At 38.6% G+C, this 14880-nt stretch overlaps 1 protein-coding gene across 1 annotated transcript in view; it reads right to left on the bottom strand.

Annotated features, from left to right (window-relative positions):
- Positions 1 to 13210, bottom strand: part of tmem8b (transmembrane protein 8B) — a 34804-nt gene extending 21594 nt beyond the window's left edge. Inside the window, exons 1-6 of the mRNA XM_039804592.1 lie at positions 13002 to 13210; positions 8193 to 8382; positions 7414 to 7621; positions 4258 to 4391; positions 3084 to 3352; positions 285 to 661 (exon numbers count right to left, since the gene is read on the bottom strand). Of these exons, the coding sequence (XP_039660526.1) occupies positions 285 to 661; positions 3084 to 3352; positions 4258 to 4391; positions 7414 to 7621; positions 8193 to 8382; positions 13002 to 13086 (1263 nt within the window). The 5' untranslated portion in view covers positions 13087 to 13210. The remainder of the gene's footprint in view (positions 1 to 284; positions 662 to 3083; positions 3353 to 4257; positions 4392 to 7413; positions 7622 to 8192; positions 8383 to 13001) is intronic.
- Between the last annotated feature and the right edge of the window lie 1670 nt (positions 13211 to 14880).

The following is a 14880-nucleotide window of genomic DNA, read 5'->3' as shown; positions in this document are numbered from 1 at the left end:
TAGCTAATTGCCATATCAAGTGCCTCGATGATGAAAATAAGCATATTGTGTTTGTCAACTGATCATAAATGAAAACATAATCTTGTTTTCTTTTATAAAATGTTTAGTAAACAAACTATATCAGAAAACATTAATTGACTTTAGTTTGAGTAGTGTTTACATCTTTATAAAAAAAGCCTTCCAACCTATTTGTATAATATCAAATTGTCTTTTACATGTACATTTACAATTGGATCACAGACTATGCCTTTAAAACAAGCATTAGTGTCATCAGAGCAACTCACCATGTTGAGTTTGAGCTCCATGTTGAGGACGCCTCCACTGTCTAAAACAGGCATCAGGTTGATGGCGAACACAGCGGCCCTGTCCGGTGGGATCGATATATTTGGACCAAAGAAGACGTAGAAGTGCACAGAGAAGGTGTCCAGCTCATTGCGCAGAGTTGGACGGATGGGCCAGCACTTGTTATTGTCGGCTGTGGGGGCGAGGTAAATAATGCTGTCCTCCAAGGTGTGCAGGTGACTGGCATTCTGGCTGGGCAGGGAGGCCACTGAAAGCGTCTCAGACAGGGAGAAACCCATCGCTGTTCCAAAAGACTGAGGCATGTTCATAGAGGAGCTGGGCTGTGCTTGGTCCTTTGACAAATTGGACTTGGAGCAATCTAGTCAGAAGAGAAAGATATCAAATTCACAAAGGAAATCAATCAAACTGATTCCAGTATGATGGATTTTCCCTGGTTTGTTGCAGAAGCTTAAAAAAATGCACCCTGGAACATCTTGTTCAATGTAATAATCCCTATCATAAAGTCAAACAACCGATCCCCAGCAAGCCTCAAACAAAAGGCAATAACCAAGTCAGTTATTTTACTTGGGTTATTATGCATGCTAAGCAACTAAGTCTTTTGCAAATGTTTGAAACGATCCCCTTCGGCTGGCTTCCATAATGTAAACCGCGAGGTTCAGCGTTGTACAATGCTTTTTAATGAGACAAAGATTCACAGTAATTGCAAACAGTATGCTTTCACTCAACACAAAGCAACTCTGCAAAATGGTCATTGAGTACCATCACATACCGCCAATCCCCAAGGGGAAAGGATTTCAAAGGCTTTTCTAGCTCAGCCTCGTTTGCATAGTGTTGTCTCTGAAAGGGTTTGAAGTATTTTGATGTCCGTTCAGGCAGCTCAAGCATTCCTAAAAAATAGTGAAATACCAAATGCTGGCTCGAGGCAAATGTAACTTTGGTAGAAACAAGACAAATCTGTGTGAAATCAGTAAAGACCCAAATATATATTGATGTTTATGCATATGTGTGGGTGGGTGGGAGAGTCGAGGGGCTGTGTAAATATACACATAACATTCACAATCTAACGCACTGGCTTTCTTTCGCTTTAAATAACACAACAGAAACTCTCTTCTGTACCCAATCAGCTATTGAGGGCAATACACCTGCAGGGAAAATACTGTATAAACAACAATAATAAATAATAAAGTGCAACCTACTTTCACTATTTCCTGTCTAGCCAGCGACTGTGATATCTGTAAATTGGACTAAATTCAAATAAGGGCATATATTTCTATGGCTCATAACAACAATAACCAATATAAGTGAGAAAGCATGAGAAGGTGACTCCAGATGGTCTTTTCCCTTGAACTTGAGGTCTTCAATTTAAATCCGCAAAAGGTCAAGTAAGATCTGCCTGGCAGGCAGGGGGAGAGACAGAGTGTGAATAATTAGTGTCTGTGTTGCCATAGTGACAAAGTGCACTGTACAGTGTCCAACAGAGGGAGGGGATCACTACATGGGAGGGAACTTCCCACAGATTTGTGAGGCATCCCTGTGGAGTGAGCATAAAAAATATCTCAGCTCTCCACAACCCCAGAACAGCATGTAGCACTTATGCATGGTATCACTGGCCTCTTAGCAATCCCATATGGATCTCCTCAGTTTGGGCTAGGGTCTTTATTTGAACAAGCCTCTTAATGGTCTGACTGTGGCCTCCCTTTTCCCATCAAAACACATCTTCAAAATTAATTTCTGCCACAGAAGCATGAGCATCCTGGATACATTTAAAAAGACATTCGGAGATTTTTCGTTGGATCCATAGACAAAATTACACCTCAGAATCAGTCTTTTTTTTTAAGAGCGCCTGTTCAAAAGAAAGCGACAATCCTTTATACTTTGACTGTACAGTATAATTTGGGATGTTGGATATGATATGCTGCAGAGATCTACTTTGAGCTTTTATTCAGCCTAATTTATGAGTTCTCAGGTTTATAAAAAAAAAACACATCAAAAGCAGCAGGAAGAAAAATTATGAACAACCCTGGAAGCAAACAGCTCACATATTGTAGCAATAAACATGATCACAATTCATTTTAAAATGATGAGAGAAAATAAGTATCTAACACCTCATCATTAAATTATTTTGTTAAATTGGCAAAATACTCTCATTTAACCAAACAGTCTTCACAAAACCCAGATGGGACAAATAAAACAAACATTGCAAGTTACTTTCTCATTAAACCAAGAAGACAAGAATACCAGTGGGCTCAAACACCGTGCTCGACTTTAACAGTAATATAACAATAATTTTTTTTTTGCCATTTTAGTGATTGTAAAGTTAAGCAATGAACAGAATAACCCACTCAGTAAACACAGGCACATTTAAAGTTTGAATTTCTGCTTCCTTTGATGTGATATGTAAAAAAGTCTTATGTAGCCTACTATTATTGCATCTGTATACAGATACAGGTCTATACTGTCGCTGTTATAGATAAGGATTGTGTAAATGGTTGGATTATACCATCTATAATCTGAAAACAATGATTCAGTTTACATTTTTTAAAGACTTCTAAGGATAAGGTGAATGGATGAGAGAGGGTATTCTCTTCATCTCAGTATCAGTGTTTTATAGTTTTATGTTGTTTATTTTTCTAATATAAAGAATGAATGCATGTTGCTGCTTTATTAAGTAAAGTATGACTTGAAAAGTAAATTGAGCTCTGAACCAACGGAAAATCACAACAACCCAGAGATAAATTTCATAAGATTTATTAATCACATTTTGCCCATAAAACACTCACCTGTGACCTGCACCCCGATGCGAAAGTATACGTTGCAGTTACTTAGATATCTCTCCACCAGGATGTAGTACCATTGTTCCCAGGCAGGTACGAGAGTGTCTAATTCACAAGGGTTGCACTCCCTGCAGTCGAGGGCACTTGAGTTATGCACCGGCGGAGCTCGCGCTCTTATCTTCAGCACCACGGGACAACTGTCGCCACTCTTGTTCTTGGTGCTGCAGTTTACCAGCTGAACTTTCACCTTTGATATATAATTGGGGATGAACACTCTGCACAGGCACGCACGCGCGCACACACACACACACACACACCACAACAACACACACACACACACACACACACACACACACACACACACACACACACACACAGACACATGTTTCAGGCTGTTATAATACCAAGCTAGTCTATACACTATATCAGTAAGCAGAATGTAGAGCAGTACTGTATATAACATGTATTCAAGTTAATGTTTATTAGAAACAAAAACTGTTTTAAAAATGCCCTATTCATTATTCCTAGAAGAGAACAGCATGTCTTTGCTGTTATAGTTTTAATCAAATGAATTATTTTTATGGTAATGTAACACATAATTTGCTGTTTTTTTAAGCAGGTAAACCCATACCTTTGCAGCAACTTCATGAGTAATAGCTAGCCTGTCCTTAAATAAGAATAGTGATATTCTGCAAAGACTAGTGCTTTAAATCAAAAACGTATACAATTTTCATACAGTACATACACACATCAAACACAAAACACATCCAACAACTTACTTTAGGTGTATATATCGTATATAATATAATAGTTAAACAATATACTCATATTTCAATACCCTTCACATAATTTCTTTTCATGCAGAACTCACTTAATACTGACTCTCCTTCCTTTAAGGGCCTGCGCCTTCAAAAGATCATGGATAACAGAACATAAACCTTGAAAATTAATATTCCTCTGCTAACAAGACTGAGGTGACTTTTAGTTAATAAAGATGCTCAGACTATAAACACACACTTGGAAATGGCATCTTTTTAAAATGAAAATGCAAGATAAGCTTTAAGCTTTAAGCTTAAGAATACTCCACTATCTTACAGGAGATAGTCTACGATTAGGTGCTTGATTTCAAAGCCAACCCATCCTTACTTTTGGTTTTTGGAAGCTCAGTTAGAAGACTTACTTATAAAGTGCAGATCTGTTATGGACGGGGATCATCTGGTCGATGAAGTATCCAGGATAAAGCACTGAAATCCCAATAAGCCTCTGGACAATGAGCTGGGGTTGAAACAGATACTGGCATTCTTCAGACAGACCCTACAAAGATAACACATCAGTTGTTTAAACGGTATTTAAGTAGTTAACGCACCAATATTTTAAAAAGCTGTTAAGGAGGAGATTAGATATCATTCAGACTGGCTGAAAATTCCTAATGGACTGTGTATATAAAGCTTGTCAGCCTCCTGGATTAATATCAATTTGTCCTCCCTCTTCCTGCCACACAGCGTAACATGCACACACTATTTCACTCATGTTGTTCTGAACCATTAATGCTTGATATGCATTACTCTGTGAGATGAGCCGAGCAGACAGAACGACTCAGAGCCAGGAGGCCATGCATTGTTTCTGTTAAAATTTGTTTTAAAAAGGAACGGGGATGCCTTTGCGGATTCATAAGGACAGGTGTGAATGCCAAATGAGGCCCTTCATTCCTGTCAGCCGATCACTGACCCCGCCTGCTTGAGCCACAATTACTGTGGCATGTCATTAGTCCGGGAGCTGCCGAGGTGACCCTTTGATTTATTACAGCCTGTCAGTTGGACCTGCACATGTGTCTTGTAGAGCAATTTGTGTTTTAATTAAGGCTCAACCAATATGGGGTTTTTAAGGCCAATGTTTTTACACTATAAGTGCATACATCTTTTGATGATGTTCAATAGCTTTAAATTTGACCATTTTAATGCCAAAAAAGATATAGGCATTAATTTATTTTTCAGTCTTGGCAGGATGTTAAAGCCTCTAAAACCCGATTTAGGCCATAGCACTAAAAAAACCACTGAAACCCTGACTAATTGCATTATTTCAGCTCTTTCAGTCAGAATGAACCACTGAGACTATGCAATTTTAGAGAAATCTCTGGGGTATACACTGAGCTTCCACTTTATTAGGTTCACCTGAACAATCTAATGCAATCCACGACAATAGTGCTGCAATAAATGCAACATTTGAGAGGGTATGTATAGCTTTATTGAACTCTATGGTCATTTTTGAGTATGTAGTTAGTAGCGTTAGTGTTATAGTAGTATTCATATTAAGTTTCTTATATTTTGAATACTCCCATTTACACAATATAATAAGATAGAAAGGAATACCTCTCAATAAAATGTTAAGGCTCACATAGGGAGGATGTATTACAGTATACAGTATATGGCATTATATGGCATTAGACTTTGTCAGCTAAAATAACTTTCTGTTTGGTCTTTAGATTATTTAGAATAATTATGCTAATTTTATTATTACTGACCTACACTTTAACGTAGCCGTACCAACAAACGTCTAAAAGTAAAAAGACGGATGCATGGGTAAACATTTTTTACATTATTACTCTTATCACTTCCCATTCATTTCCCGTATTTTTCTATCTGCATGATGTGTATTGACTTGTAATCAGGATATGACACACCTGGTCTTGATAAGCAAATAATGGAAAAACCATCTGGACAGTACCAATTCAGGGGACATTTCAGCAAGTCAAAAAAAGAAAGACAGAAAATACAGTTTATCACTGCTCTCTTTGTTTTTGGTTGTTAAATCCTTATATCCTGTGTGCTATGTTCAGTATTTGACTGAGATTTGACTGTTATGCTTGCATTGCTTCCACCCATGTTTCCTTTCTGAACTGATAACATCACATTTTCGTTGTTTAAAAATTGCTTCAGGAAGCAGAATGTGGAAAAGGTATGTTATTTCCATCTATACGGTGTGTCATTGAAGGCAGGTCACATTTTAGCCACATCAGCTTCTATTCTCAGCGCCCCAAAAGCAAACTATTCAATGTTGATAGGAACTTCTGTTGATATTTTTGATTGTTTTGATTGTTGTATATTCCAGGTGCACTTGTTCCAGCCTGGGGGAACCACAAAGGAAACAACTTTGAACACCATGCCAGTGACAAATAAATTGCCAGAAATGGAAATCAGCAGGTGTTTTTATGTGGCCAAATAGGAGAACATGATGAGATGAATAAAGACTCTCTGACACTGTTCTGCCTCTTTAAGCTCAGCAGCACACGCAGGAATACTAATCCCAACGAACACTTACATCATTTTTATTAGATTTTTTTTTGATCATGAAAGGGAGTTAAGTTACCATGAAGAAAATATTTTAGATGGATGGTAGATCTCATTTAAATTATCCTACATAACACTTAAATATGCTATTTTTTTTACCAGTCTTAATTGGTGAGTGATGTATAACAAAACAGTGACTGAAACTTTTCATTTGCTGCATTTGCATACATGAAATGCTGATGCTTGTTAAGATTGTATCTCCACACTAGCTCTGATTCTAGGGATGACAATGTTGGTCGGACGGTCGGTCCATACTTTGGTCTGGACTGACATCTCAGCAACTATTGGATGGACTATTATCAAATTCTGTACATACATTGATGTTCCTCAGGAGGAAGAATTCCAAGAACTTCAGTTATCCCCTAACTTTTCCTCTAATGCTAGCATGAGGTTGACATTTTTTGGTAATATCTTAACAGCTGCTAGATTGCCATGGAATTTGGTATAGACATTCATGGTACCTAGAGGATAAATCCTACTACCAGATAGATTGACACAAAACTTGCATCTAACGTGTGACTTCTCCACTGGTGCCACCATGAGGTTGACATTTGTGGTTTTGAGTGAAATGTCTTGACAACTATTGGATGGATTGCCATATCATTTGGTACAAATATTCGTGCAATAACTTTGGCCTATATCAGATTTCTAATTTGACTAAATACCTGCAAAGCTAACAACATCTGCAACAGCCATCAGCCAAACGACGATAATGAACATTATACCTGCATGTAAGCATTGACACTGTGAGCAAGAGAGCATTTAGCTCAAAGCATCGCCATGCCAATGTATGGTCTCACAGAGCTGCTAGCATGGCTGTGAGACACTTGTGTCCACTGTTTGTTTATAAGTGGATGTATGGGAGGTACAGTGCAGAAACAACTAAGTGACCAATGTTAGCACCAACTATGTTGCCAAAATCACAACTTTATGATTACAATTATAATATGAAAGAATTATGTTTATTTTTGATAAATGTTCAGGCTGACCTTCACTGAGATCTTGCCTTCATCCTTGGGTAAATGTGCAGCCAGGAACCAGTCTCCAGGGAGCGGGCTGGTCACGTTGAATGCTCCTGTTGTACGGTTTGGAAGAGTCCAGGTAAGAGTCACAGCAAAGGACCCTGGGACGACTGTATCCCGAGGGTAGTGGGTGTACAGGGGATTGATTACTGGAGGAGCCCCAGACCTGAAATACCTGTTCATCACAAAGACAAAATTCAATCCCTCTTAGGCCTAATATTTCCACAAACAACAGGGGCATCTGCCATATACGTATGAAATGCATCCATATGAACAGCTGACAGCATGAGCACAGATGGAATCTTTCTTTTTAAAATATGAAAAATTAAAATCCAAAACATTAATATTCATATCCAACACTACATATTTGAATGTGATAACCATGCCCACGTCAATCACAACATCACAGGGACACAGTAGAGTCACATGAGATACCAGCTCTCATGCTTACCAATATGATAAATATAGACAGGTAAAATTAAAAGTTAATTGCAGCTAATGCTTTGACAGCAGTTCCCTCCATATGTCGAGGCTGCCAGTAATAGCTGACATTGCTCAGGTTGAACCAGCTGCCATAACCTTTTGCCCAAAAGGTAACGTGTATAAGATGCTTATTGTTATCTATTTATACCCCAGAGAAGGAGCAGATTTCAGCTTCTAAATGTCTTGAACAAAAGAAAGGTTTAAGCTAAACACAAGCAACTCCAGAAAGAGAAAAATAAGTTGCCACAAAGTCCTTGTCTTACACAGTCACATTGCGGTTTGGGCAGCTGTCTCCAAACGTGCCCCCTTGCTCCTTGAAGGTGATGAGGTTCCATACGGCCATCATGGTGTCGTCAGGCACATTGAAGTGGAACAGTTCCACACTGGCGAAGGAGTTGAAAGCATTCAGCTTACGAGGCGTACGGGTGAAGTATTCTGTCACAAAAAGGCAATCTGTAGGGAACAGAACCAAAGGAAAGCATCCCTGAATATTTGTGAGGAACACATGGGATATCCATATTTAGAGAATTGCACAGCTCTTCTTAGAGTTCACCATGTGTTAGCGCGCTGATGTTTACCATCTTAGTTTAGTACGTTAGCTAATCCTGGCTAATTTGCACTACACAAACATTTCGGATGAGTTTTGCAGGTATGTAGTCATAAACCAAAGTAGTAAGACTAACTGAAATTTTGACCTGAAGATGGCGTTAGATGAAAAGTCAGTTGGATCATTAATGTAATTAGGATTCATCTCTTGGGAACCATGAGTATCTCTAGTAGATGTTGAGATATTTCACAGGATAAGTGAAAACTTTGACCTACTGATTGAGCTAGAAAAAAAGTCATGAGATTATCAAAGCTATTAGAATGTATCCTCTGGGGACTATTGTTTTCTGTACAAAATTGAATGGCAACCCATCCAGACCGGTAGAGATTTCAATTCTGAACCAAAGTGGCGGACTGATCCACCGAAAGAGAACGACATTGCCACGCTACTAGCGTGACTGACAATGAGTTAAGACTGTTGCTTACTGACAGTAAAAACATTTTCCAATTTGTCAGCGCTATCGTTCTTGTAAACAGAACAGAGACATAAGCAGACTCTCTGTCTTAAATCTATAATGACAAGCTTCTCCTTGAACCCCACAAACTGTAGAGAGCTAGATCATCTAAATATGTGATCACAGACTTTAACTCCTTTTAAAGCATCTGAGGGAGATGTTTGTATGCAGGCTCACTCACGTCCTGCATAATGTCAAATCCTTGGATTACATCCACCAAAGGCTCTGCATATAAAAGCAGCAGAACAAGTGACAGGTGTAATCTGCCATATTACACCTACATGAGTCATCGAGCTACACCCAGTGGGTGGCCAAAATCAAGGGGAAATGGAGTGTGAGTCCGTTAATTGCTATACTAGAACGTACTGCATCTCTTAGATAAGTGTTATCATAAATATAAACATAAGTGCATATGAACGAAGACAGTGGTGTCATTAGAACAATGTGGAGTCTTGATGTTTTACTGGAAGAGAATGTTTTACATTTGTAGCACACTCCTTTTGTTTTTATGCATATCAAGCATTTTTACCATCTGTACTTGGAATACCTGTGGGGATGTCGTTCACCGTTTTGTTTTTCGTTGTGGGGATAATTTATCTCCCCTGCAATTTTTTCAAAAATAGTAAAATCTCACAAAACTGTTTTGAGGATGCAACAAAAAGCCTGTGCCTCTAAAACAGCATGAGCCCAATTAATTTAAGAGTTTTAGCGAGCTCACTGTACTCCAGTATTACAATGCTGTCATTTGCAGCTGCATGGTTTGCTATTGCTTCTGCTTTGTACCTTAATGATGACACAGAGTAAAGAAAACCATATGACCCTCTACAGTGACAAGGAGCTGAGGCGTGGATGCAAAATGAAAAACGGTTTGCTTGAATGTGCAGTGTGTTACAATGCATGTTAGGAAAAAGAGAAAAATTGCTCTGCTCTGCTTCTCTCCCCCACACTATTACCAGTCCTCAAAGCTCGCGCTGGCTCTCACCTATGGAAGCAACCTTGAATACTAAAGACGCAGAATAGGGAAGCAGAAACTCAGAAGAATGAAGCAATCTCCCTGTCAAGAGCTAAAGTTTAATCCCATACAAAGCTCCCAGCCTTAATTTCACTCTCATTCCAGCCTTTCTCTGGTCCACCATGTGCGTTATATAGTATGTGAGCCTTCTTTACATTAAGGATGTTCATTGCCCTTTCATTACATGGCTATGGTGTCCATGAGTGCCAAGAAAGGTGCCTTTAAATAAAATGTATTATTATGTATAACTGAGGCTGAGGAGAAACTGGTTCCATATCACAGACTGAAGTGCTGGTAGAGTATGGCGCTAACAGTACTCAAGTCTTCAGTAAGCCCACCGTATGTTCACCTTGTCTGATTAGAAAGAAACAGACTTCTTCCAGCTTCAGTTCACAGCTAAGACCACTAAAAGTTAATGATTACTTGTTGATTGGACAAACGTTAGAGAGGAAAAAGTCCACAATTTTGCACATCTGGATATTAGACGTGTTGTTAATTGTGATTGCACTATTAAAAAGTCTTTCATTAGGATGAATTGTGCATTGCCACATTTTTCAAGCAAAATAATAACCCCATTCACGATGAAGTCCCTATTTTTACATCAAAAATAAGCTTTCACCCAATCTCTAAATCAGTGCTTCCCCACCTGGGGATCAGGATCTCCAAGAGAGGTTGTGAGATGACTGAAGAGAGGATGAAGGGGGGTTACTAAAAAAATCTAATTCATGCTGCATAAAATTATGTTTATTTTTTTCACACTTATCCAATATAATTTTTTTTAGTTTTACCTCTTCAGCATAGAGAAATTATTCAAGCATTTCAGTAAGGAGACAAAAACAGTCTTGGATTGAACTGCTCACAACTAAAAGACGTTTGAGTAGTAAGTAGACGTTGCTTCATATTGAAGACCGAAAACTTTGGAAACCAGTGGTCTAACGAGCTACACTTTGGTATGTTGAAATGCCTGACAAAGGTCACTGTACCAAAACTTAGCTATTTATTACATTTACCATAAGTGTTGACAGGGTGCAGTAGATTATTTTTAGTCATCATTTATTCTTCTACACGCCTGGCTGTATACATGTGTGCAAAAACACTTCTTTTACTTGTTATTTATGTCAATGGACTGTAAATGGTCAATATTCTGAAATAGCATTAAAATGGTAATTGTCACAACCTTGTATTTGCCAGATTTCACATGTCACAATTATGATTCCTAATGTTTTGTAATGCGTAAGGAACAAAAAGGTGGATACAGTTACACTTGTAACTAGCCTTGACAAACTACATCTCAATCATGTCAGAATCTTAGGTTGTTTTGACAAATTAAGTATACATGACTAAAACCAACATGCTAAGTATTATTATAGAAAATTAGAACAATCAACTTTAATAATCTATCTTTAAACCCCTTCTAAAAAAAAAAAAAAAGAACCTGCAATGGAATTGTCTCAGTGACAATCCAGCAGCCACACACTGTAACTGCACTCAATGTGAAGGTGGGAACACGCCAAAATATTTAAATATGCTTGTTTGTTTGCCAGCTAAATAAAGACATTGAAAGATAAAGGCAGCAGAGTGCTTACAGTTGTTCTTACAGCACAGTTCAGAATTCAGTAATCTTCAATGAGCGCCTCCTAACCACTGTTTTACTCCGTTAGAGGCTTAATACAAGCATAATCCTGCTTTTTGTCATCTCAACTAGAGATTTATCCTTGAATGCTTAGCAGGAGTCTTTAAACCTTATTTTTTGGAAGAGCGTAAAGGCTGCTTCTCAAAATTCCTTCTTTTTTAGCATCATTTTGTAGGAGTAAAGACAGATAAAAGAAGGAGAACCATCTGTAAGAACAATGATTAAAAGACAGAATTTGGCGTAAACTGACCATCAATTCCAACTCTTGGTCAAACACACTATCCCAACTGGATAAACTGACTTCCAGCTGATCATCGAGACAAGGAGCATTTAAATAAACAAGCTAAAGCACTGAATTCTGCATTCATGACCCAATTGTCAAATATCAATTTGATCCTCCTCACTGTGATACTAAAAAAGAGACATGACTTTAACAAAGTCCAGGGATTTACAAAAACCACTGGAGAGAAACAGCAACAAGTCTGTCAGGGGACTGCAACATCCTTAGACAGACCTTTAAGGTCTTCGGTGACCACAGCCAGTACAGCGTGTGCTGTAGGTATGGATTCATTGTTGTCTCACATTTGAGCTCTGAGGTTTTTGTTGCCTCTGTCTTGAAGCTGCAAAGACATCTTGGTGGTTGGACACCAAAAAACAGGAGAAAAACACCCTTCATGTCGGTCTACATAAGATTTTCTTTTTTCTTTTTTAAAGGAAATAAATATGCAGAAAGAGAAAAACTTGTTGGGTCATGTTGTTTAATAAAATGAGTCGAAATTTAAAGAATTTCAAAGGTTTTTGCTTTAATGTTGCAAGATTAAGTAAATCTGTTAATTTTTACAATTAGGGCTAAATTAAAATTAGAAATAACAAGGTTTAACTTAAACATTGCCCAATTGTCCAATGAATCCGATCATATTTTGTATTATGCCAACGTGTCCTAACTTGTCTTTGCCTTCTCTAACAAAGCAAAACATAGACAAACAAATAAACAAAACAACCAAAGGCAACAACAATGAAAGCGTCCAGCCTGATGGGTTTTCTTGTGGCCACATTTAGCCCTCAGTATCGTAACGTGCAACCTATAGGAGCATCTGTCAATGTGTTGCGTGCCATAATTAGCTGCAACCTTCCCCATGCGTCACGTAACTGAAGCCAGTCTGTGTTCATGAAAACGGTTTTTTTTTGGTGGCCGAGACTAAAAGCAGCAGCTGTGAATGTTTAGAAGACTCAAAAGATTCAAACCACAAACGGGATCCGATGCTGCTGCCGCTGCTGCTCTCCGGGAGGATTTCAGCACCCCCGACAAAAGGAACAGCTCCCCGTGAATCAAAGCTTACACTCTGACTGAATGGAAACCACTCACCTCCAAGAGCGCACAGATAGGTGTAAACAAGCAAGAGGAGCCTCGGAGGGCTACATCCTGAGCCCAGACGCTCCAGTTGCCACATCGTTAAAAGCAAAATATTTAGTGGAGGGCTACAGCCCGGGTGCAGTTCTCAGTCGCTGTGCTGGTCTACATTTTTTCAGATTTTTGCCAACGACCAGCTGTTTGTGCATGACGTAATTCAGACGACGACGGAACAGCGCCTCCCTTTGGCTTTGATTTGACTACCTCAGTATGTCGACTCATTTCATTGGACCTCCGGCCCCGTCAGTCTGGGGACGGTGTAGACGTAGCCTACATTGCACCACAAGGCTCGATCGTCACTTCGGTGTCCGGGCCACCACACAGCACAGAGTGGGGGAGTACAGAGGCGGCAGCTTCACCCCGGAGGCTGCAGCCTCTTCACCCAGGAGCCGGGACAGAAAGTTGGGGGGGGGTATAAGCATCTGACCTGGTCTGATCCTGTGCAGCCCTCTGGACTCATCTGTGTCCTGTGAAATACGACTGTTTGTCTTGTTGAATTTGCAGCTTCTTCTGCATTGCAGTGTATTGCCTTTGCAACAAAACTTCTGTTTAGAGGAGTTCTATCAATTATTACGTTGCAATCAGTAAGCCGTGTCTTTGTATTTTAATTATGTTACCTATGATCCTGTATCTGTGATTGGTGCAATACTTTTTACACCGCACCAACACTTCCAAATTTATTCTGACAGTTTGATTTGGATTTCTGTTACTGTTTAATAACAGTTGAACTGACCCCACATTTAAACTAAATGTTGATTGTTCCATGTCCAATAATGACAAACATAGCTGCACTGAAATGAAAATAAGAGGTTATCCAAATGATTGCGTTTTTGGTATTGTGTTTTATTCAAATTGAAAACAAATCTTGGCGAATCTTTTCCTCCTCAATTAATACACATCAGTTATCTCCTGGACTTTGACATATTCGTTTGAAGCATCTCTCTCATGTTCAGCAGTGATTGCAGACTAGAGCCCGACTGATAAGAGATTTTTAAGGCTGATATCGATACAAATATTTGGTGATTTAAAAATCCGATATTCGGATATATCGGTAGATTTTTTTTTTTTATCCAGAAACGCGTAACAAAACAAACAGATTTCCCTAGTTATTTGTAGTTATTTATGAGTCCTCACTAAAATAATATGATAATGCAGTTTAAAAATAAACTTGTTTGTTTTATTGTCACAATAGAACAGAGGAACATCAAAATATATTAAAGTTCTGATAAATAAAATGTATAAAAACACAAACTTAAGATATGAAACTAAGTCCTTTGAACAAAAACACAATAACAACAAAAATCAAAGAGTGTTGCCCACAAGGACGTTGTAGAGTACCCTCTGGTGGACAAACTATGTAATATCAGCACTCATAACGGGGTTGAAGGGTGTTTCGTCCATTTTTATTTCATTTTTTAAATATTTGTTTATCGACCATTATAAATGCCAATACCGATAGTTTGGAAAATGCCTAATATCGGCCAGCCGATATATCTGTCTGGCTCTATTACAGACTCACTGGGGGAAGAAGAAAATTGTCTGCATCAGACAAAAATCCATTTCCCTGCAGGAGCTGGACATTAAGACTGACTCAAATCCTCAGTCATGATTATTTTTAGGCTGTGGGGTGACTTCAACATGAGTCATAGCTGTCCAAGCAGATCTGTCAAGAGAGTGAATGAGCTCCTGAATCAGGTTGGGTATAATTTATTTGTCATAAATGAATCATTAAACTGAATTGTTCATACTGAACTAAGAACAGATTTCTAGGAGGTTGAGAATGATAACTAATCTGAATTTCACTTTGTGACAAATCTTTTGCTGACCTCAAACC

The sequence above is a fragment of the Perca fluviatilis genome, chromosome 6 (genome assembly GCF_010015445.1).
Source record: "Perca fluviatilis chromosome 6, GENO_Pfluv_1.0, whole genome shotgun sequence".
Taxonomy (NCBI): domain Eukaryota; kingdom Metazoa; phylum Chordata; class Actinopteri; order Perciformes; family Percidae; genus Perca; species Perca fluviatilis.
Note: the sequence above shows the minus strand (reverse complement) of the source record. Positions and strands in the feature narration are given on the sequence as shown.